The sequence below is a fragment of the Sinocyclocheilus grahami genome, unplaced genomic scaffold (genome assembly GCF_001515645.1).
Source record: "Sinocyclocheilus grahami isolate Dianchi unplaced genomic scaffold, SAMN03320097.WGS_v1.1 scaffold280.1, whole genome shotgun sequence".
Classification (NCBI taxonomy): Eukaryota; Metazoa; Chordata; class Actinopteri; order Cypriniformes; family Cyprinidae; genus Sinocyclocheilus; species Sinocyclocheilus grahami.
This window is the reverse complement of record NW_015505459.1, coordinates 676,566-701,277: the sequence shown is the minus strand read 5'-3', so window position 1 is coordinate 701,277 and position 24,712 is coordinate 676,566. Positions and strand designations below refer to the sequence as shown.

Below are 24,712 nucleotides of genomic sequence, written 5' to 3'. Positions count from 1 at the left end.
AAACCATAAAATGATTAATGCAGTTGCCCAAACAAGCTATTCTAACTTACATTTGCTCCATATGCTCCGCTGGTTTAATGCCAGGATGGAGTAAGAAACTTCACGAGATGGGAAGTGTTCAGAGTGTTTAATGAATCTCACGCTGTGATCTCATGTAGTTTCAGTTTCACAGAGTCTGTTTCACCACCGGTGACTGTAGCTGAATCAAAAAACTCAATAAATCAAGAGTTTTTCCTCTGATGGTCACTGCGTCTTCTCCCAGATAGTGTTCTACGAGGGGAAGTGCTTCACAGGCCAGAGGCTGGAGGTGTTTGGAGACTGTGAAAACTTCCAGGACCGTGGTTTCATGAATAGGGTGAACTCCATCCGCGTGGAGAGCGGGGCCTGGGTGTGTTTCGACCATCCTGATTTCAAGGGACAGCAGTACATGCTGGAAAAAGGAGAGTATCCCGACTTCCAACGCTGGAATGCCCACAATGATCACATGGGCTCCTGCAAGCCAATCAAAATGGTGAGGATCAAAACACTTTATGAAAAGATGAAGTGTACTTCTAAGAGAAACCGTTTTCACCCAGAAATAAATTTCACAAACAATTACAGAGAAACGGCAAGTGACACATTGAATTGAGTGTGACGTTGAAGTAGAAAAACTGAAATGGTATTTTCATGTAGAGCATACTCCAATAACCTTTATTTACAACTTTGAAAAATCATTTTTATAATGTCATGTTTTTGAAAAAAAAATATATTTTTTAAAACTGTTGCATGACATCATTAAATTGTTTAAATCAAGTGGAGTCCAGATTTAAAAAAAATTAAGTTTTGCATAATTTTTTTTTCATATACATTTTTATTAACCTTTGACAGTCCATTTGGGATCATTTATCAGTAAATTGCATTGTGCATTGTGGGACACATTGTCAAGGTTATTATAGTAAACCAATACTACACCTAAACCCATAAAACATTTTCTTTACTTGAAATAAATTATTTAAAAAACTTAAACTACATTTATTTCAGCTACACTAAAAAAAAAGGCTGTAGGATTTATTTTGAAATCATTTTCACTTCCAAAATTTCCAGTAAATTTCATAAATAATTGCAAAAAGAAATGTATTGTAATAGCAAGTTGAATTAAGCAGAAGCCGAAAGACTGCAACTGTATTTTTATATAATCTTGATTTATTTACAACTCTAAAAATCCAAGTTGCCAACATTTCTCATTTTCATTTACTGTAGTTTAACTTTATGTATAAAATTGAAGAGAGACACAAAATTGAAATAAAAATGTAAAAATATAGAATTAGAAAATACTTAAAAGTTAAAAATATATAGACATATATTTTGAAAATTATACTAATCACTGTACTCTACTCTATAGAGAGTGATTAGATTAGTTAGGTCAGCAAGTATTCAACGCACAAAGAAAATCTGCATCCTGCAAGCAACATAGTAAGCAGTCCATTTCATGCTGTCAAGGGTCAAACTTCTGACCTCTGAGATTTTCAGTCTTGACTGTATGATACTCACCTCTTTTATAATGTGCTTGTCTGTGTCTGTCAGCACGGGGAGCAGTACAGGATGGAGCTTTATGAGGGTCAAAACTTCACCGGTCAGTGTGTTGAACTGTGTGACGACTGTCCCTTCCTCCAGAGCACCGGATTCAGCAAGAACTGCTTCAACTCCATTAAAGTCTATGGAGATGGAGCGTAAGTTCTGCAAGGCCAAACATCAAGCGATGCTTTATCAGTAATCAAGTATTTTTCCAATGTCCCAAAAACTTTGAATAGTTAAAAAAATGCTCAGAATAAGATAAAGCTGTTTAACCTCTACCGTAGCAAAACTGTAAGTTGAGCAGAAGCTCAGAATCTTTCATTGCTAAGTTATTTGCATCAAGTTTAGCATATTAAATGTATGCAACGTGATGCATTTGAGAAAACGCATTTTGCATTTTTTTTATAACTGTAAATAATGCAATTGAAATGATGTACAAATGTAACAATGGTCATCAATTTTTAATGTCATTCATATAGAAGAATCAATTGAAAACAAAATAATATCTCGCTTTTTTCCCTCTTCCATTTTAGTTGGGTCATGTACGAGGAGCCGAACTATCGTGGCCGCATGTACATTGTGGAAAGAGGAAACTACTGCTTATTTATGGATTGGCAAGCTGAGAATCCCAACATCCAGTCTATCCGCAGGGTGGTTAACTATTTCTAAACTGTTACATCCCAAAACAGCCTCGCTCTCAAAGGAAAATCAATGTTTCAAAGTATACTTACCCCAAATAATAAATCAAATGAACCTGAACTTTGATTTACATTACTGAATCACACAGCTATGTGCTTTTTATCTTTATGGAATTTCAATGATGAATCAGTTATTTGAAAAAAAATGCAATTAGCACAGAAATATTCTTGTATGTTTTATTTTGTATTTGTACTGAGGCAATGAGTTGAAATAAAAGTGAATTGTGAAAAAGTTGCTATTCTCTCTCACTCAATTCAATTCAATGTGTGCTTTATTGGCATGACAGTTGTTACAATGTATTGCCAAAGCATAGGGTTTACATTGAATCTAGAACAGATATGTATTTAAAAAATAATAAATAAATACATGCATGTATATATAATTAAACAAAATAGAACAAATCAATTCTATGAATTCAATGAACAATTTAAAATTCAGTGTGTGTGTGTGTGTGTGGGTGTGTGTGTGGGCACATCACTGATTTGTTGACTCCTCCCTCTTTTTTGCGACAGGCATCAATATATCTTACTGCTAGTAATGCTATTTCAATTTGGATATATTTTTTGATGGCATAAAGGGTCCTTCTTGCTTTCTCTTTTACACTGAACAAAATTAAAAATGCAAAACTTTTGTTTTTGCCCCCATTTGTCATGAGCTGAACTCAAAGATCTAAGACTTTTTCTATGTACACAAAGGCCTATTTCTCTCAAATATTGTTCACAAATCTGTCTAGAGCTTCCCTGAGACCTTTTCTGATAGTTTATTCTTTGGTTCTGCAAACCGATTGTTGCAGCAGCTGTCCGGGTGGCTGGTCTCATACGATCTTGGAGGTGAAGATGCTGGATGCGGAGGTCCTGGGCTGGTGTGGTTACACGTGGTCTGCGGTTGTGAGGCCGGTTGGATGTTCTGCCAAATTCTCTGAAATGCCTTTGGAGACGGCTTATGGTAGAGAAATGAACATTCATTTCACGGGCAACAGCTCTGGTGGACATTCCTGCAGTCAGCATGCCAATTGCATGCTCCCTCAAAACTTGCGACATCTGTGGCATTGTGCTGTGTGATAAAACTGCACATTTTAGAATGGCCTTTTATTGTGGCCAGCCTAAGGCACACCTGTGCAATAATCATGCTGTCTAATCAGCATCTTGATATGCCACACCTGTGAGGTGGATGGATTATTTCGGCAAAGGAGAAGTGCTCACTAACACAGATTTAGACAGATTTGTGAACAATATTTAAGAGAAATAGGCCCTTTGTGTACATAGAAAAAATCTTAAATCTTTGAGTTCAGCTCATGAAAAATGGGGGCAAAAAGTGTTGCGTTTATAATTTTGTTCAGTGTAGTTCATTCGCAGGCAAATTAGCCTGAGGTATGTGTAGTTTGTGGCATATTCAGTTTTGGTCATACTAAGGGTGAAATTATGTCTCCTTCCCTGACATATGGGTCTTTTCTGGAATGTTAGTACTCTAGTTTTGTTAGGATTAATAGTCAGGACCAGGTCTGACAGAACTTGTGCTGGATGTCTAGGTTCTGCTGTAGACCCTCTTCTGTTGGAGACAGCAGAACCAGATCATCTGCAAACAGCAATAACTTTATGTTGGAGTCATGCAGTGTGAGGCCAGGTGCTGTTGGTTGTTCTAGGAGTTTCGCCAATAGATATTGAAGAGAGTCGGTGATAGTGGATAGCCTTGCCTCACACCCCGCCCTTGAGTGAAAAATTCTGTTTGTTTGTTTCCAATTTTAATTGCACATTGATTGTTTGAATACATTGTTTTTATAATATTGTATGTTTTACCCCCAATACCTGATTCTAGAAGTTTTGACAGCAGACCTTCATGCCAAATTGAATCAAAGGCCTTTTGGAAATCTACAAAGCAAGCAAATATTTTGGTTTTGTTTTGGTTAACGTATTTGTCGATCAGGGTGTGTAGGGTGAAGATGTGGTCTGTTGTTCTATAATTTGGTAAGAACCCAATTTGACTTTTGCTGAGGACATTGTGCTCTGTAAGGAAGTGTACAAGTCTTGTGTTGATGATATTGCAGAACAGCTTCCCCAGATTACTGCTTACACAGATGTCTCTGTAATTGTTTGGGTCTGATTCGTCTCCACTCTTGAATTATGAGTCCTCGATTCCAGGTTTCAGGGAAATGATCAACACTCAGAACCAAGTTGAACAGTTTTAGTAGGGCCAATCTTAATTTGTGCTCTGTTTTCTTGAGCAATTCGTCAAGGATGTCATCTGGTTCACTTGCTTTTTTTATTTTTTAGGGCCTGGATTTTATCAATCAGTTCATTTTCTGTATTGGGGTAGTCTAATGGGTTTTGATATTTACCAATTGTATGTTCCATATGAATAATTTTTTCATATTTTTGGGTTTGTTCTGGGTTCATTTTAATTTCACTATAAAGTTGTTCAAAGTGATTTTTCCAGGTGTCTCCGTTTTGTATGGCTGCTTGTTCATGATGTTTTTTTAATGCAAGTAATTCCAGTTGTCCCAGAAATTGTTAGAATTTACTGATTCTTCAATAGTTTTTAGTTGATTTTGGATTATACTGTTCTCTCTTTTTTTCTGAGTGTACTTTTATACTGTTTAAGTTCTTCACAATATTGATGGCGTAAATCTGCATTGTTTGGTTGTCTGTGTTTTTGATTTGATAATTGTCTTAATGTTTTCCTCGTGGTTTTACAGCCTAAATCAAACCATTTTTCATTTTCTTGTGTGCTTTTATGGATTTTCTTAGAGGATGTGAGGTTAGATAAATTGGCCAAATATATAATTTATGTTCTCTACAGCTAGATTGACACCATCTCGATTGTGAGGATACATTCTGCCTAGAAAGTTGTCTATAAGTAAGCATACTTTTGGATGGCCAATTGCTGTCACATATTTTTCTGTTATGTTTTGTGCCCATCTAATGTTGTACAGCTTAGTGGGGTGGGTGCATAGTGGCTTGGGATGCGGGCCTGTGGTAGAGTTTGTAGAGTACTGCTCAGCCGAGCCTGGAGAGATGATGTTCTGTGGTGCTGTTGGGGGAAAGCGTCTCACTGGCTGAAGGGTAATGGCTGCTCTAGCGTTCTTTGGGGGGCTTGCAGGGGTTCGGCCCAGGGTCACGTCTTTAAGAGTTTTGGCAAACACATGAACACTGTCTTTACAGAGGTGGACATGGTAGCAGAGGTCCAATGCGGGATGATGTGCCAGGTGAACATTTGGCATTCCAGCACATCTACATGAGATGTCTGCATTTACTCTTTGTATGGTGCCAGGATGGAAGTCTGATCTGGGCAGGATGGTGGAGATAACTACTTTTGAATTCGGGAGGGTTTGTGTTGCTTTTATGGCTTTTATGTCACTGAATCTGCTGCTCGCTCTTGCTGTACCCGCAGGTCATTCGTGAATGTGGTTGGGTTCACCCAGATTCTCCCTGTAGGGCAATATCCACCAGAGTTTTAATGTTTTGTGGCCATGAAATAGCTATTTTTCTTTGATGAACTTGCCATTTGAATCAATTAAGATGATGACTTCTGCATTCTGTGGGTCATTTCCTTGCTCTTGGGGTGTCAGTGGCGCTGCTGCTGTGGTGCTGGACTCAGGTGTTGGACTGTGGGCTGCTGTTGTCTGGGTGGTGGGAGAGCTGGGTGTGTGAGGCTCTCTGTTTGTTCTCTCAGGCTTTGTGTTTCTCCTTCTCTGAGCAGCTGCTCCTGCCTGACTGTTTTCAGTTCTTTATTCAGGGTCTCCCTATCATGCTGCAGCTTGCATATCTCTCCTTTTAGCTCCTCAACACTATCTTCAAAGTCCCGTGTGAGGTGATTGAGTTTATTTTCCAGGTGTTGTAGGCGTTCGCTGGATATTGCATGGGAGAGTGTTAGTTCCCTGAGCTCCACCAGCTCTACCTCTTAGGGGGAGGCTGTTTCTGATCTGATTGACAGACTGTTCCAGCTGTGGGTCGCCTTCAGCAGGGTTAAGCTCCATCTCCTCTTGCTTCTCCCTTGAGCTGTGGGCATCACAGCCTCCTGCAGCATCACTGTTTGTTTCTCAGCCTCTGCCAGAGCTTTTAGGCTGGTGAAGTTTGCCTGGACAGAGCTAAGAGATGCTTCAGTCCCCTGGAACATTATGGTTCCATTATTATAGATATTTACAGTTAGAAATGCCTTGTTAGTGTCATTTTCTTCATAAATTTGGATTTGTCTGCCATTGCAGATGCCTATTTTTCTATAACTTTTCTAGTATTTACAGATGACCGTGTGCCAAAGATTGCAGTCTGTTGTGTAGAGGAGCAGATTAGTGATGATGGCTCTGTCCCCTTTGTGTGAAACGTCTGCCATTAGGGTCTCTAGGTTGTTCTTCAGCAGGCTGTATTTATAGGCTTTCTTGTCTTTTGCGCTCTTGATAGTCTGTGGGTATGAGATTGAGTGGGGGAGGGGCTCTCCTGCAATGGCTTCCATTGTTTTTTTTTTCACTTTTGAACTGTCACTCAGACTGCTACTAGTTTTCTATACTTTACTATATTTCAACTTAACGAAACTTTCTAGTTCTGTCTCACTAATTTGTAATAGTCTTTTAAAATACTGTGTAGATGGAGATTCAATCTTGCCTGTTATTTGGTTGTGAACTGATTCCAGTATCTTCTGCTTTATCCCGTTTTCCTCCTGATTGCTCCGTTTCAGTGCGCTTTAGTTGCCTTGTTGAAGAAGCAGCAAAGAAATTCACCGCTATTACGGTCACCTTAATATTGCTCTCACTTTTTTCTTTGGTTTAGGCCTGTTTCACTCTAGAGATCAAAGATTGCAAAAAAACTTAGGAGCTCAAGTGGATCATGACTTTCTCTCCCTCTCTCTCTTTTCATATTATTCATGTTATTAAAAAAACTCTTCATGTTTTGTTTTGTTAAAAGAAAACATTACCAGTTACCTCTAAACATATATAACCAAATATACCTCAAATACATGCTTGAATATTTTTGATACACCCATTTCGCAGCAAAAAACACATACTGTATGCATTCCAACACAGACACAAAAAGTTAGGAAATGTTAAGCATTTTACTTGCTTAAAGGGTTACTCCACCCCAAAATGAAAATGTTGTCAACTACGGTGATGCGGAGAGACACAGAGGAGACGAATTGTTGAATAAAGTCGTTTTATTTTCTTCGCGTACAAAAAAAGTATTCTCGTCACTTCATAACGTTACGGCTGAACCACTGATGGCAGATGGACTATTCTGTCAAATGAAAAACTTAAAATCCTAAATCCTAATAAAAATATACAAATATTAAATATACAAATAATACAAAAATAACACATGACCGCTTAATAGTTCACCCAAAACTAAAAATGTACTGAAAATGTGCCGTTTTTCAGACAAGAAAACTTTTTCACTGGAGAAAGCAATATTATGGATATAAAATGCATATTTTAGCCCGAAGCAAGGGTTTGAAGTTAAAAATGTCTCAATGATGGACCTTTTCTTACAAACATGCAGCTTTTCACTTCTCAAGATGTTAACTGATGGACTGGTGTGGTGTGGATTACTTGTGGATTATTGTGATGTTTTGAAGTTTTTGTTAGCGGGGCGGGTGGGGGGGCAGAACGGACAAAGCCGTGACCTCTGGGGTCAAGCAGCACTGGGGGTTTCTCTCACTCTTTGTGTTGTCGATTGGTTGTGTAGAGAAGAAACGTTTGACATGACCGAGTTTAGCGCTGACTGCTTCACTAAACATCTGAAACTGTCCTAAGTCTGTCCTTGTCATCATAAATGATGTAGTTTAGTATCAGGTCACATGTTTGTATGTATTTGAAAACAGTTAAGTCTAATATAGCACAGTTTGAACAGTACAATTGAACACAAATTGAACACAGACATGTTAATTTTATTTTTACCTAAGTGTAGTTTAACTTTAGACATTTTATATTCAAGTCCAATGGTAAAGCAGGGTTATATATAATATAGTTGAAACAGGGCAAATAAGCACATCTGTATTATTTTATTTTATTAATTTAGACCATATTACGTAAAAAGCCAGTCATATATAACTAAAGTAGTATAATTGTTTGTTGTTCAGGTTTTTGGGACAATATTTTATAATTATTATTATTATAATTTTGAGTGGGATGTGCCATTACTTGTATCCAAACGTGTGATATTAATATTCTCCAGTGCTAAATTATGTTTAATTTCCATGTATTGTTAAATAATACAATGGGGGAAATTTAGTTCAACTTTATTTCCAGACTCAAGGTCCATTAGCAAAAAAACACAATACAAGACAATACAACTATAACATAATTTCTGCAAGTGAACGTCGCTTTATTGTGCCATCACAAAGAGGCACAAAATCACTTTTCACAAACTTTTTCATTAACTGTTCCCTCCTGGTGGAATGACCTGTCCAACTCAATCCCAGCAGCTGAGTCCTTAGCCATCTTCAAGAAACGACTAAAAACACATCTCTTCCATCTTTATTTGACCCTCTAGCACTCTCTATTCTAATTCTATTCTTTAAAAAACCGTGTCCCTTTTAGACTTTAGCACTGTATTCATTTTCTTAAAAAAAAAAAAAACTAACACTAGCTTTTGTAATTTTTTTGTATTCCGTCTATTTGTTTTCTTTTATTTATTTATTATACAATTAACAAAAGCAAAAAAAGGCCTCTAATACTAGCTTGCTCTATTCATTTTTCTATTCTCTATTCTTTTCTTTCTATTCTATTTTTTTGGTTTTCTTTTTATTTATTATATAATTTAAAAAAACCTTGCTATGTGTACTGCGTTAAGCTGAGACTTGTTATAGCACTCGCATATCATTGCTCTTTTGTTGACTTTGATTGCTTCCATTGTCCTCATTTGTAAGTCGCTTTGGATAAAAGCATCTGCTAAATGACTAAATGTAAATGTTAATATGTGACCCTGGAGCACAAAACCAGTCATAACATATTATACGAGTCTATTTGTAGCAATAGCCAACAATAAATTGTATGGGTCAAAATTATCGATTTTTCTTTTATGCCAAAAATCATTAGGATATTAAGATCATGTTCCATGCAGATATTTTGTCAATTTCCTACCGTAAATATATCAAAACTTATTTTTTTTATTAGTAATATGCATTGCTACTTCATTTGGACAACTGATTTTCAAATTTCAAAAAATTGACCCTTATGACTGGTTCTGTGGTCCAGGATCACATATAATTAGAATTTAATTAAATATTACTAGTTTACAAGTTATTACAAAATTATTGTTCAAGTTTATAGGGGCATTTGTTTTTTATTTAATTGCTTTAATTAATAAAGTCATGTTACAATTAATTAGAAATTCTATTGAGTGCAATTGCATTTAATAGTAAGCTACAATTTTTATAATTATTTCTCTCGATTGCATTGCTTTCATTGGACTGATGATAAAGCAGCAGTGAGTCCACAGTTGCCCTGATGAACATCCGGGTTTCCCGCTGGCACCGCTGCTGTGGCTCTCAGGAGCCATTTTGGACGCCGTTCAGCTTTTCGCATATCAATCCCTCCTTCCCCGACAGAGGGGGAGAAACACGCACCAGGACACACACAAGGGGGCCTCGCTTCTACTCCAAGCGCCCAAGCTCACGCTCCCACTGCTGCCGCCTGGTCAGAATGAAAAGCTGGATGTTTGCGGCATCAGGGACTTTGTTTCCGATCCGCGCGCTTCTGAGGGATACACTGTGTTGTTGTGAAGAGCTCGTGCTGTTATTGTAGCGGGTGAAGAATAGCGCGCAGGCCTTCGCGTTCATGTGGTTCATTTCATTCTTAAATGCTTTCGCGGCATAAAGGACACCATTTATCACCAGGATCCTCGAAGGAAGGAATATGTTTGTTACCTGGCTGACTTTTGCAGTCGTCTGGTGCACAGGTAAGGCGCTCATTTACAGAGATTTGGTTCATCTTCAATCAAAACGATAGTATCTAATCATAGTGTGGCTGGCTGTGTTACTTATCCCAGTCAAGAAGCCTATCTAGACAGCGTTCTAGTTCTCACGTGAAGCCCACGATGCTAGCTATGTAGGCAGCGTAGTAGGTTTTGAGACACCGCCAGTGTTACCAAACCAATCCACTGAGCGTTGGCTTCAATGTAGCACGAATTAGTTGTTCATTCTTTTAACTCATTTTGAGATATTTCGTTATTTAGGTTTGATTCAGCTCTAGTAGACGGTTTTAAAGTTGCTTGTGTGAGATTTCTGGTTGTTTAAAGGCACAGTGGGCACAAAGAACAAAAGTAAAACAGCTGGTGGTTTGTTGAAACAATCGATCTCCACAAAACAGCTTACGGTTTCGCCTCATGTTTTCATCGTTTGGTTTCCCAAATTGGTTTGTTTTCATTGCAGATTTATAAGACATTTCCAATATAAAATACTAAGCATTTTTCATATCTTTAGGTGGGGTTGTTGCCTTCTATATTGTCAGTGCATTTAGTTCTTTATAATATGTTTGTGATAATTTGTGGACAAACATTTATTTTTTATTTAAAAAAAAAAAAAATTTGTCATGAGTTGCCACGACAGATTAAGTGTTGTTGTTCAAAACAGTGGTGTACTTTGATACAAATTAAACCAAATTAATTATTAATATTTATGCATCTAATATTTAATGCATCCGGTTCAGTGCCAGTGGTGTCAATTTAATAATATTAATAATAATGGGTTGAGAACTGCGTTGTATTAAAAGTTAGCTAATAATAATAATAACTTGTTGGACTTTGGTTTAAGTGACAAAGTTGGTTAAAATGTTTATTCAGGTGTGATAAAAGCATCAGAATCCGTGTATCATTCGTTTTTTTATTTAATATTGAAAGTAGAAAAATTAGAAAACGGCTTGTTTTTTTTTCCCCGAAAAACGAGAATTCAGCTTAAATTTTCGTTTTTTTGTTCATGGGTGGAAAAATGAATAAACGGCTTGAATATTCGATTTCTACATGTGGGTGGGAATTAAACGCCCCTTTCTGCTGATTGGTCAGCCGAAGATCAAACCTTGCCATCATCAGTTCTTCTGCAGTATCATGCAGCAGAATAATAGTCCTCCGCTGCTGCAGTTGTACGGATTAATAACCCATTTTATCAATTTCATATTTTTCTCATCAAACAGGCTAATGAATAGCTCGACACAACACGTACCTGGGCAGAGTCTAGACAGGGCTTTCTTCGGTGTAGACCAGCGGTTCTTAAAGTGATAGGGGGTCCAATAAATAATTAACTATAGCCTAAAGTATTTCCAGACTGTAAAGTCGCTTTTTTTTATCATGATACATAGGCCTACTGTGATTTATTCCAAAGTGACTTATATGATGCATTTAACGTCAAATCATCTAAATGAAGCCTTTTAAAAGACGAGTATTCCCTGTGGTTCATGTTTGTGGCATGCGCCAGAAAGATGCTCAAGGAGACCGAGACGCGCTAAAGCAGCGCATTCTATTGTTCTCTTTATTTTTCAAAGGCATGACATTTTGTAGTTATTTTGAACGTAACGTTACACAATTAAATATATAAATATGACCATACGACTATAAATGACAGAGTATTAAGTTAGTTCCCCTCGATGGGGAAAAAAATCCAAGTGAATGTAAACTGCTTTAAATATGACTGCTGCTTATTTCCTGTGCTCTTCAATACTGGTCTGATCGCAATTTATTGGAACTGTGTGAACTAGAGTGACAACTCGCCTTAATGTTGTTCTAAAGGCTTATTACTTAATAACACAAAAATGTCCTGCTCGCGCTTGCCAATTTAATGGCAGAGAATGGTGACTTTCATTTATTTTTTTTATTTATTTTTTTTAAGCGGATGCATATCTGTCGTAAAATAATCCTATGCATCTCGTTGCATATATTCCAAGCATTCTGAAGGTATACTGAGGGTTTGGTGAGAAACAAACCGAAATGGCAAGTTATTATATTTTATGAAAATCTTGCGTTGCAGTGCACAAGTGCATATCCTTTTGAGATATCAATTTGAATAAAACACAAGACTACATTATATAACTCTAACAGTAGGCTATTTAATATCTGTTGTTCTCCGGTTGTCAGTCAGAATGACAGTTCTTGTGTGAACATAGGCCTGTATATACCCAAGCCAATTTATTATTCTTTCCTTTTTGTCTTAGTGTTTAAAATATTTATTTTGAAAAAAAATTATTAATTTCTTAATTAAACAAACAAACAGACTTACTGGGTGAGCAGGGTAGGCTATGACAGCTGTCATATCATACCCTGCCATGCCCAGCTGATGCAAAAAATAGAATTTATATCTACACAGAAGAAAGCCCTGTCTAGACAATGCCCCGGTACGAGTTGTGTTGAGCTATTCATTAGCCTGTTTGTTTGATGAAAAAAGATTAAATGTAGTTGCAATAAATGCGTTAAGAATCCATACAACTGCAGCAGTGGAGGACTATTATTCTGCTGCGTGATACTGCAGAAGAACTGATGATGTCACGGTTTGATCTTCGGCTGACCAATCAGCAGAAAGGGGCATTTAATTCCCGCCCACGTGTAGAAATCGAATATTCAAGCTGTTTATTCATTTTTCCACCCATGAACGAAAAATGAAAATTTAAGCTGAATTTTTGTTTTCTTGGAAAAAACACAAAAAAACTAGCCGTTTTCTAATTTTTCTACTTTCAATATTAAATCAAAAAACGAATGATCGAATGATACACGGATTCATTAGGTCCGCTGGAGTTCTTATTATAATTTTCATTAAAATAACGTATTTATAATGCAATGCCTTTATCACTGCTTAAATACTGTGAAATATGTTGTGTGCCTTATTCTGTGTAAGAAGCCACATCATCTCACAGAAGGATTTTTCAAACACTCGACTGACATTATGAAGTGAGATTGGAGTAAAAATATGTTATTAAATGTGGCATTTTTACATGCTTTCAGATGGAGCAGCATTTACTTCACAGAGCCATAGTTCACTGAGAAGCTCTGCAAACAGCTTTCATAATCGCAAACCATTTCATAATCGCGCAATAAAATCGTCTGCAAAAAATTTTAGTATTTTTTTTATTTATTTTTTTGCTCGTAACTTGTCAGTGAACTACAGCTCTGTGTAGTAAATTCTGCTCCATCTGAAAGCACGTGATGATTTCCTGCTGATTACAGAACCGGCATTACTATGAAAATGCGCATGACAATCGCATTTGATTAATCGTGCAGCCCTATATATATATATATATATATATATAGCCTATATTATTAACTTAAGTGTATATTGAAAAAAACTTATATCTATCTCAAATAATAATATCAAAATTATCCTTTTATTTTCCCACTTTCGATTTCATGTTTAGTCCAGTCTGTTTGTTTGACCAGTGGACAAAGCGTTGTGCTTTGTTATTGATGTTGATGTATTGATTTTGATCATTGTTTTAGGGCAGTGTTTCTCAACCCTGGTCCTGGCCGCCCCCCAACACTGCTCATTTTGTATGTCTCCCTTATCTGACACACCCATTTCAGGTCTTGAAGTTGCTTCTAATGAGCTAATGAGTTGAATCAGGTGTGTTTGATTAGGGAGACACCCAAAATGTGCAGTGTTGGGGGGGCGCCCAGGATCAGGGTTGAGAAACACTGTTTTAGGGGAACAGTGAGGAAATCTTCTTATCCTGAAAGCTGATATGTAATGGAGTCCCCTACGGGTCCCTGTGAGGAGGAAACCCCCTCAAAACAAAAGAGTCTTTGATACACCCTCCACATCAGTGTGTGTGTCAGCTGCGGGGTGGTGATGGGGTGAAGAAAGGTAAAATCTGGGCGCTTCGGCGTGAAAGCCCACCACAGGGGATCTTAAAAAAAAGCTTATTCTGTGTGTGTGTCAGAGAATGAGGAAAGCAGAGTGCTGTGTGTCTTAAGTAGGGGGCTGCTGATGTAATTCGCTCTTATCATGTGACACCCAGTATCAGTGACAAAGAAGCCATACATTGATCTATCAACGAGTGTTTAGCCAATAAACGCATGATGACGTCAACTCATAACATGAACCCTGGTGCTAAAGCTTCTGTAGCCCTGTCTCTCTTGATCTTGGGTGCTTTAGTGAGTAGGTGGGGTCACGTTTGCAGGGGGAAGGGTGGCTAGTGGATATACGTCAAATTTAAAGGGACAGGCTTTGTTTTTTATTTTTTTTTGAAGTATGTAATGTATTAACCTCCTTGTCTGTGTAGCCTATCAAAAATGATGTCGTAATCTGTTATTTTTCCCCCTAGAAACAGAGACACTATTATTTGTAATGATTTTCAGTTAAAGTGACAAGCACCGAGTTTAGTTGTTTTAAAAAAAAATAAGGAAAAGAAAAATTTATTCATTAATATCAATTGAGCTTAGAATAAAGCGACAAAAAAAAGATGGATTAAAATTAAGTATCAGGTTCATTGCCAGTGGTGTCCAAAACAAAAAAGCGAATCATCTGTAAATGGTAATTGCTTTAAAAATTGTATAAAAAGAATAAATACAAATAAAAACGTTATTAATTCTAAATTTATCATTGAGTTTAATGGTGTCAGAAAAATATTATTAATGTGTTGAGTTTCGTTGTATTTTTATTTTTTTTTTAAGTCTTGACAAATATATATATTTATATCTATTTTGATATAGTTGATATTTTATAGGTTGAGGTTTGGGTTAAAGACATCAAAAAATAATTATTAGATAACAAATAATAGTAGCTAAGCATCAGGTTCAGTGCCAGTGGTGTAAAAATAAGACAGGAAAAATATATATTGAAGTAATAATTGGTCAACAAAAAGTGCTAAAAGAATAAAGACAAATAAATGCTTGTTTAATATTTAAGCATTAAAATGGTTAATCATTCAAATTGTCAGGGGAAAAAACAAAAAGCAAATAAAAATTATTATTATAATTAATAATAGTGCCCAGCATTGAGCACAGTAGTATTTGAAAAGACAAGGCAAATAAAAATTAATTAGTAAAATTAATATGTTGAGCTGCAGAGGGGAAAGATGGCCGACAGCTATATGTCAAATTTAAAGAGGCAGGCTTTGTTTTTATTTATTTTTTTAATATATGCAATGAGCAGAAACCTCTTTGCTTGTGTTTCCTTTCCGACATGATGTCGTAATCTGCTATTTTCCCCCATTTTAGTCTGGATGTATGTATTTCTGCTCGCCTGTTGTGTGGGTCTTGCGCTATGTAATCATCGCACGATCCTTGACCCAGTTCTTTGTGCAAATGTGTGCAGTGATGCACGGCGTTGGTTATACGAAGACGACAAGACGTGCCTTCTGACAGCTGAGCCGACATCTGGATTTGATTTGGTGGTTTTCCTAAAGACCACAGAAACTCAATTCACAGGTCTTAAATCATCTACCCATGAAGCGTGTGGTTTGTGGCTGTGTGTTTTGGTGCGGGGGTTTGATGGCTAGTTGAACACACACTGGGGTTTCTGATGAGGGGGTTTTAAGTGTTTAAACGTCTCATTAGGTTTTGATTGACAGGTAAATGTTCTTTGAGATCTTATAAAATCTTCAGCGACTGAAAATGTTTGTGTAATATGCTCTAATTCAGTTATTTGTTGATAGATACAACCGCAAAACCAACCACACTTTTAATATCTCATGCATAAGAAAATATCAAACCTGTTAGCATATATTTTAAAGATGCACAAGCAGACCATTTTTCAAGTTGTTTGCAATGCATCATTTGTTTGCATACGTTTCGTTTTCTAATGCATTAATGTAAATGGTGTGCATTAAAGCCATAGTTCACTCAAAAATGGCGAATTCTCTCATCATTTACTCATCCTCGGGTTGTTCCAAACCTGTATGAGTTTCTTTCTTCTGTTGAACACAAAAGAAGATATTTTGCAGAATGTTGGTAATTAAAATCTTGACAGTACCGTCAACTGTTTGGTCAAGAAAATGCATTTCAATCTCTTCCGTTCTGTGTTTTCTGTCAGGAGGCAGTCAGGCGGAGGTGGAGACTAGAGAGTGCGTCTACTACAATGATAACTGGCGGACGGAGAAAACCAATCAGAGTGGTTTTGAGAGGTGTGAGGGGGAGAAAGACAAGAGGCTGCACTGTTACGCCTCCTGGATGAACTCCACCGGAACCATCCGCCTGGTCAGAAAAGGCTGCTGGCTCGACGACTTCAACTGTTACGACAGGTAAACATCAAAACCTCCTTTTATATAATGGCACTGTTTGATTCAATTCATTGTTGTGCCAAACAAGTTTTAAGGACATATTTTAAAATCCATAGTTATTTAATTTATTGTCTTATCGCAGGTTTCATTTAATGTAACAGTCAGAATTTATTTAAACATACTGTTGTTTAAAAGTGTGGGGTCAGCAAGATTTGTGAATGGTTTTTGATGCTCGTATACCCATCAAGGCTGCATTTGTTTTACAATAAATACAGTAAAAATGGTAATATTGTGAAATATTATTATAATTAAAAATAACCGCTTTCTTTGTGAATATATTGTAAAATGTAATTTATTCCTGTGATGCTAAGCTGAATTGTCAGTGTCACACGATCCTTCAGAAATCATTCTAATATGCTGATTTGCTGCTCAGGAAACATTTCTGATTATTATGAGACATTTTTTTCAGCATTTATTTAAAATGGTAATCTTTTGTAACATTATAAATGTCTGTACTTTCACTTTTAATCAATCAGTGTTGATTTAAAAGCATTAAAATCTAACTGACCCCGAATTGTAGAAATCAATAGCTATCAATTAATTCTTTTAATGTTTGTAAACAAAATAATTTTGTTCCAAACTGTTGGGGGAAATTAAAGCACTCGAATAGCTTTGAAACGCAAGAAAAAACATATTTGTTGGTTATAATATAAGCTTATGTAATTAATGACAGAATTAATTCATTTTTCTGTTGAGTGTCCCTTACATGGTTGCTGTTTTGAAACCAGCAGTTTTTTCCAGCCAAGAGCCATATTCTCTTGTGAAAACGTCAAATGAGTCACATTAGATCTTGATCAGTGAGGATTGGAAAATTGTAAACTGTTTTGAACAGCTGAAATCGATGGTGTTTTTGCATATGTGCTTTCCTCGCAGACATCACAGTTACTACATTTAGATTTATTTCTTTAATTTAGCAATTCATTCAGTTAAGAATTCCTTCAACAGTCAGTGCCATTTTACTACGACTAATTTTAGATCTACCCCTTTCATCTCGTGTGTGTGTGTGTGTGTGTGTGTGTGAGCAGACAGGAGTGTGTGGCCACGGAGGAGAGTCCTCAGGTGTTCTTCTGCTGCTGTGAAGGAAACTATTGCAATGAGAAGTTCACACACCTGCCAGAAGCCATCGCTCCTGCAGGTAAACCAACCTCCATATGTCACCTCACAGCCGTGTGGCCCGTTCTTTAGGATTTTTTTTACCTAAAAAATATCTGTATATGAAATCTGCTACTTTTAATGGTCTTTGGTTGGCATGTGAATAGTCATAATTCTCAGTGTTTTGTTGAATAAAGCAATGTGTTGTATGTTACACTGATTTTACCATGGTTAAGAGGTGAAGCTTTAATTCCAAAATATATACAGTGATAGCAATATGATCAATATTTGCATTTGTTAACAAAAAAGTAATATCTTTTAGTGGTGTAACTGCAGGTGATGGTAGATGCAAGAGTTAGTGCATTAATATAAAATTGATGTTCAGCCATAGCTGGGTATTTTCATAATGACTTCAGTCTAAGTGATTTGTTTAGTTTTTTTTACACTTCTGTTATTGCTGACGTTATGTTCTGTGTTTTCTCACAGTAAAGATCCAGCCTCCTCAGCCGGGGCCGTCTCTGTTGGGTGTGCTGGTTTATTCTCTTCTTCCTTTCGCCATTCTCTCTCTGGCCCTGGTGATCGCCTGCTGGACGTACCACCAACGAAAACCACCCTACAGACACGTCGACATCAGCCAGGTCTGACAGCTATGTATATGTTTGTATCACAGTTTCCACAAAACTGTTAAGCAGCACTTCTGTTTTCAACACTGATAATAATCAGAAATGTTTCTTAAGCAGCAAATCAGCATATTAGAATGATTTCTGAAGGATCATGTGACCCTGAAGACTGGAGTGATGATGCTAAAAATTCAGCTTTGCGTCACAGGAATATATTACGTTTTAACATATGTTCACATAAAGGGCAGTTATTTTTGTTTATAATAACATTTCACAATATACTATTTTTACTGTATTTATGGTCAAATAAATGCAGCCTTGGTGAGCATAAGATCCTTTCAAAAACATTTTAAAATCTTACCGACCCCATGTTTTGCATATGTCTGAGTTTAAATCCTGGGATTATTATTGGGTTATGCTTGTAGTTTTCTTTCAGATGAATGACTGTTGAAAAGATTTTAAGTATGTTTTGCAGTTGTAATTTAGTCCCGAAGTTTACATTTTTGCCACACACAAGACTAACTTGTACTGCTCATCAGATACTGTTTCTTATCTGTGTTTCTTTATTTGTATTTTTGTGATCAGGATGCTGGTCTTCCTCCACCGTCTCCTCTGGTTGGCCTGAAGCCGCTGCAGTTGCTAGAGTTGAAGGCCAGAGGGCGCTTTGGCTGCGTCTGGAAGGCTCAGTTACTGAGTGAATATGTGGCTGTGAAAATATTTCCCATCCAGGTAAATATTCTACTGGTGCACTATTCAAACAGGACTGCTTGTGTGTTTTCTTCCTCAAGTGAAATGTGTGTGTATAGTGCTTGATTCAGAAATAATGTCTTTATTAACAGGACAAGCAGTCATGGCAAAATGAAAGAGACATTTACCTCACCGAGGGTTTTAAACACGAGAATATTCTACACTACATCTCAGCAGAAAAACGCGGCACAAACCTTCAGATGGAGTTGTGGCTGGTCACAGAATTCCATGAACGGGTGAGTGAGAGTTTATTTTTCACAAAATGTCCCTAGAGAAATGACAAAACCCTATTGTGAGGGATAATGGACCAAATAATGTTTTAAATATGCACCAAATAAAAACCGTTGTATGTAAAGACATGCATATAAATATACGTTTTTGGTGTTCCGTTGCATCAATTCAGAATGAATCGATAAAAACCAACAATAATCTCCACATTATAAAGTCAAAATATAATTGCAAATTGAAAGAAACACTAGGCTAATCTATCTAATATTTGAAACTTGCCAGTGTGTATTGTAAATGTTGCTCTTATGATAAAGGTTGTGATGATCCGTATTTGTAAGTGGCTTTGAATAAATTGAATTTATGAATGTAAGAAACACTAAGCTTCGAGTCCCAAATCAAATCAGTTTTACAGAAGAGTTTTAAATTAAGAGTATAAATGAAATGCACTAAAAGTCATATGCTTTATTCTCTTCATTGCATATCTACATTGCTTCAAAAATGTTTTATTTTTCTGTAAATGTCCCTAGATGTGTAACTCATGCTTTTTGCGAGGCAAAATGTCTAATAATGTTTTAAAGGTGCACCAAATAAAAACTGCTGTATATAAAGATATGCATAGAATTTTTGACCAGTGTTATTTTAGTATCAATGAGGGTTTTTATTAATAGTTTGAATTAGTTTACATTTTTATGGTTTCTGTTTTAGTTCAAATGTTGGTATTTTTGTGTTTTTGTCATTTTTATTAGTGGGGTTTTTTTTTGTATATCAAGTAAGTAATGAAAATGAGCAATGATTCCTTAGGAAATAGTAAAAAAATTAAAATGAAAACTTAATTTAAAAAAAGAATTTTTGACCAGTGTTATTTTAGTATCAATGAGGGTTTTTATTAATAGTTTGAATTAGTTTACATTTTTATGGTTTCTGTTTTAGTTCAAATGTTGGTATTTTTGTGTTGGGGGGTTTTTTTTTTTTTTTTTTTTTTTTTGTATATCAAGTAAGTAATGAAAATGAGCAATGATTCCTTAGGAAATAGTAAAAAAATTAAAATTGAAACTTAATTTTTATTTAAAAAAATGTCTATTTTATTTCAATATTGAAGTGAATATTGCATTTTATTTAATAAAAAAAAAGCCATAATCTTTATTAAAAGCCCAAATTGTATGCATTGCAGGGTTCACTAACAGATTACCTGAAGGGAAACCCGGTGAGCTGGCCTCAGTTGTGCCATATTTCTGCAAGTATGTCCCGTGGCCTGGCGTACCTTCATGAAGACCTTCCTTACCGAGTAGAGGGACCCAAACCCGCCATCGCACACAGGTACATGAGCTGAAGCGAATCTCAAGCTTTTACAACATCAATACAGATCTGAAAGAAAAGTGATGTTTGAGCATTTGATATGTCATTTTAAAAGAGATTTGTAAATATTGTGCTCTTGCTGTATAGTGATAAGCAAGAGGAAGTCTGTAGATATACTGGGTGATTTGAGCTTTTTGATTTGCAGAGACTTCAAGAGTAAGAATGTCCTGCTCAAGACTGATTTGAGTGCAGTGATTGCAGACTTTGGGTTGGCTGTCTGCTTCGAGCCTGGGAAACCGCCTGGAGATACACACGGCCAGGTGAGTGTCTCAAAGATGAAGCCAAGCCTTTGACTACAGTTCAGTCCATCTGCCTCTTCATATCCATGCTAAATATGGGAATGAATGCATTGAAGTTACCTAATAAAAGCTCTACTGTTCAGCTCTGGGTTGGTAAAAAGAATGTTTTTGAAAGACTGCAGTTATTTGAACAAAATTGAAGTAAAAACAGTAATATTGTGAAATATTATTACAATTTAAAAGAGCTGTTTTATACTTGAATATGTAATTTATTCCTGTGATCAAAGCTGAATTTTCAGCATCATTGTCACATGATCCTTCAGAAATCATTCTATTATGCTTATTTGCTGCTCAAGAAACATTTCTGATTGCCGATGTTGAAAAAAGTTGTGCTGATTCATATTTTTGTGGAAACTTTATACTGTTTTGTTTTTTGTTTTTTTTCCCCCCCCCAAGAAAGAACAGTATTTATTTTGAAACTTAAAAATGTCTTCACTGTCAATTTAATTGTGATCAATTTAATGCATCCTTGTTGATTTGCTTAAAAATAGTTGCCGACCCTAAACTTTTTACTGGTAGTGTATATAAATATTATTTGTTGGTGTTCTGGTGCATCAATTCAGAATGAATATATGAAGACCAAACAATAATCCGCACACCTAGTCAAAAAATACTATTGCAAATTCAAAGAACACTAGTCTACTTTGTCTTATACTTGGCACTGTGTACTGTAAATATTGCTGCTCTTATGATAAAGTGCTTGTGATGTTCCTTATTTGTAAGTGGCTTTGAATAAAAAGCATCTGCTAAATAAATAAATGTAAGAAATGTGAGGCTTTGAGTCCAAGATCAAATCAATTTATACAACCACAAAAATGGCAAATGTTTCAGCCTCTTAGTTTTTAGTCCCTTATGATTATTCAGCCATTTTTAAGTGCAAATAAGTGTAAATTTGAAGCACGTCATGATGGCCCCCAGACTCCACTGGGATGGCGGTGAAACTGTGTCCAGTGAATCACTGTTTGTGTTTTCTGTCCCCGCCACAGGTGGGAACTCGGCGTTACATGGCTCCAGAGGTGCTGGAGGGAGCCATTAATTTCCAAAGGGATGCCTTCCTAAGGATCGACATGTACGCTCTAGGACTGGTGCTGTGGGAGCTGGTGTCTCGCTGCACTGCCTCCGATGGTGAGTCTGCACAAACATACGGACCTCCGAGCATGTGTGCGCACCATAGTTTTCATTTTGGAAGTAATGTGTCATATAATCGAATACACACCATAATAATTGAACTTTTAACTACAGAACTGTTAATGTTTTATATCTCTGGCTATAAATTCAGGGAAGTGGTTTTTTTTGTTTCATACAAATTTCCATATATACTGACCTGAGAAGTATGACCCATGTGAATGATAAAATCGCTAAACAAACTGAAAATTTAAACGATAACAATCATTTTGATGTTTTACAGTACAATGAGGTATAGTTCAGCTTTTCATTTTTTTTTTTGTGTGTTTATCCTTAGCTGATCACACATGCCTGTGTATTGTGTGTTTTATACAGCTAATGCTTTTGCTGTCTCACTCAGGTCCTGTAGGTGAGTACCAGCTGCCCTTTGAAGAGGAGGTGGGCCAACATCCTTCACTGGAAGACCTTCAAGATGTGGTGGTCCACAAGAAGATGCGGCCCGTCTTTAAAGACTGTTGGATCAAACATCCGGTGAGAATTAATGTACTTTTGAGTAGAAGCTAGAGCCACACAGTTACTTACTAAATAAAACAAAGATTGCATTTATGGTTTAGTGCGATTATCATATCACAAAGACTGTGATTTGAGTAAATAAATATATGCACTGCATGTTTCAGAGTGAAGCACAGCGCGGTGTTCTTTTACATGTGAGCAGCTCATGATGCAGTGTTTTGAGTGTTTCAGAGCAGCTCGGCTTGCACCCAAACTAAACTCTGCATCCGCTTTGAGTTTGGGTCACTTTTAAAGTGCATTTGGGAATACAGCATGCACCAACCATCTTCTCAAAATCGTAATAAGTGCATATCAACAAAAGTGAAGCTTTAAAGGCTCCCTGCAGTTTTCTGTCCGAAGAAATATTTGATGGTTTGAAGTGAAGACCGAAATAAATATTAGTATTGTCTTTTTTGTTTTTCATTTTGTTTTAATTTACTGTAGTAGTAGTAGTAGTAGTAGGGTTGTAAAAATGTGGAAAATTGCCACTAAATTTCGGAAACTTTCCAGAAACTTACCGGAAATTTTCCACCCCTTTGCAACCCTAAGTAGTAGTAGTAATAGCAATATTATTATTCTTACAAAAATTAAATACAATTTTTGCAACTTATATAATTAAGAAAAATATATTACTGTTGTAAAATGATTCTTAATTGTTCTTTAGTGCTTGATTTTTTTTTTTTACAGTGAAATATTGCAATGATTTTTTTTTTTTAATTTATTTAGTAGATTATTTAGATTTTTGTTATCACAGTAATATATTGCTGTTGTAAATTACAATTGTATTGTAAAATAAAGTAGAAGGATCTTATTTTAAACTAGTTGCATTACTAATATTTATGTCTTGCATTCCTTCTTTTTAAATGTTCAAACCCTCAAGCTTTAAACATTTCAAATTTATGAGCTTTTATTTTAAAAGAATACTACTGAAATGTTGTAAACTTCTGCCCACAACAATGTTGGAAATTTTAAGTAAATAAAGTGAACCTAAGGCACGTTGCGTTCCCAAATGCACATTAAACTCGCTGCACATTCAGAGATGGAGTTTATTTTACAGTTATTTAATTTGATAAGCACATTTTGATTAGAAATATTAGGAAGTTGCCCATATGAAATAAATAGGGCTATTTATTTTACATGGGCTATGCATGCTGATCCAGCTTGTGACATCTTCCAATTTTGAAATCCTTTAAATAATCTCGACCTAATTTTGACCTCTTTCTCTGCGGTTCGGTCAGGGTTTGGGCCAGTTGTGCGAGACCATCGAGGAGTCCTGGGACCACGACGCAGAGGCGCGACTGTCGGCGGGCTGCGTGGAGGAGCGCATCTCCACCATCTCCAAGACAGCCAACACCATCAACACGTCTACCTCGGAGTGCCTGGTCTCCATGATGATGACGTCCCACAGCGACACGGTCCTTCCTCCCAAAGAGTCCAGCACCTGAACGCCCGCCTCCAAACATCAGGGACTGCCAACCACTGCGTTCATCGCTCCAGTAAATGTGAACTTTGCTGCTAATTTGATCGTCATGTATTTCATTTCTTGGATCGCTTTCACCAGCACATTCATCTACTGTACTCTTCCGAGAGGAAGCCACACACAGAAAAACCTCAACCGAACTCTCAGAGGGCATTCAGGGGATCGTTTCAGACTGCTGGGATATGAGCACACGTTACCTCATCGGATTTAATACCATTTTTATGTTGTTTTTTTGCCTTCACTCCATGAATACCTCCATCTGAACGCTCGACCCTCTGGTTTTATCAAGACTACGCGACGATCTGATGACTGTTACACAATCTTCCAAGAGCACACAAGGTCCTTTTTGTACTCGGTGAATTTTAGTCTAGTTTTAACGTACCCTTTCTTCCTCGAAATGTCTCGTGGGATGTTATTTGTCGTGTTTCCGGCAGTGGCGACAGTTGTCTGGGACACTGGAAGCTGAAGGCAGCGGGACTGTTATGATTCGAGTTGCCTTTCGCAGCATCGGGATTGGTTTTAATGTAGCATCCGCTTGTGTTGAAGTATCTGAAGTCAGACGTGCCATCAGTTCAGCGTTCGTTGTTTCCGAGTGACGAGCTGCAGTCGAAGTGTTAGTTCTGCAGCCGCGTGAAGAGCAGCGCTGCGTTCCAGGTTTGATTTCAATGTTTCGGTGCATCAGGAAAGCGCGTGATGTTTATCCGCTACACTACTCAGGTAAACTCTGTGCATGTGATTGTGTGACCGCTCACTCTTACAGCAATAGTTCTCAGCAGTA

The 24,712-nt window shown here is 36.8% G+C and overlaps 2 protein-coding genes across 2 annotated transcripts in view; both read left to right on the top strand.

The window, feature by feature from the left end:
• crygn1 (crystallin, gamma N1) overlaps positions 1-2,449 on the top strand; it is a 3,519-nt gene extending 1,070 nt beyond the window's left edge. The window contains exons 2-4 of the mRNA XM_016292026.1: positions 263-511; positions 1,564-1,709; positions 2,088-2,449. Of these exons, the coding sequence (XP_016147512.1) occupies positions 263-511; positions 1,564-1,709; positions 2,088-2,223 (531 nt within the window). The 3' untranslated portion in view covers positions 2,224-2,449. The remainder of the gene's footprint in view (positions 1-262; positions 512-1,563; positions 1,710-2,087) is intronic.
• Positions 2,450-9,678: 7,229 nt separating this feature from the next.
• Positions 9,679-24,712, top strand: LOC107600193 (activin receptor type-2B-like). Its single transcript, XM_016292025.1, has 11 exons — positions 9,679-10,136; positions 16,189-16,396; positions 17,461-17,570; positions 18,014-18,165; positions 18,733-18,876; positions 18,987-19,130; positions 20,294-20,439; positions 20,624-20,738; positions 21,764-21,902; positions 22,303-22,433; positions 23,693-24,712. The coding sequence occupies exons 1-11, from the start codon at positions 10,094-10,096 to the stop codon at positions 23,897-23,899; spliced, it is 1,539 nt and encodes a 512-aa protein (XP_016147511.1). The 5' UTR covers positions 9,679-10,093; the 3' UTR covers positions 23,900-24,712.

Excerpts from the sequence above, each read along its gene's own strand:
- LOC107600193 (XM_016292025.1), top strand. The coding sequence starts at position 10,094 with ATGTTTGTTACCTGGCTGACTTTTGCAGTCGTCTGGTGCACAG. Across the intron at positions 18,877-18,986 it reads TGAAAATATTTCCCATCCAG|GACAAGCAGTCATGGCAAAA; the intron begins GTAAATATTCTA and ends CTTTATTAACAG. Across the intron at positions 21,903-22,302 it reads TCGCTGCACTGCCTCCGATG|GTCCTGTAGGTGAGTACCAG; the intron begins GTGAGTCTGCAC and ends TGTCTCACTCAG.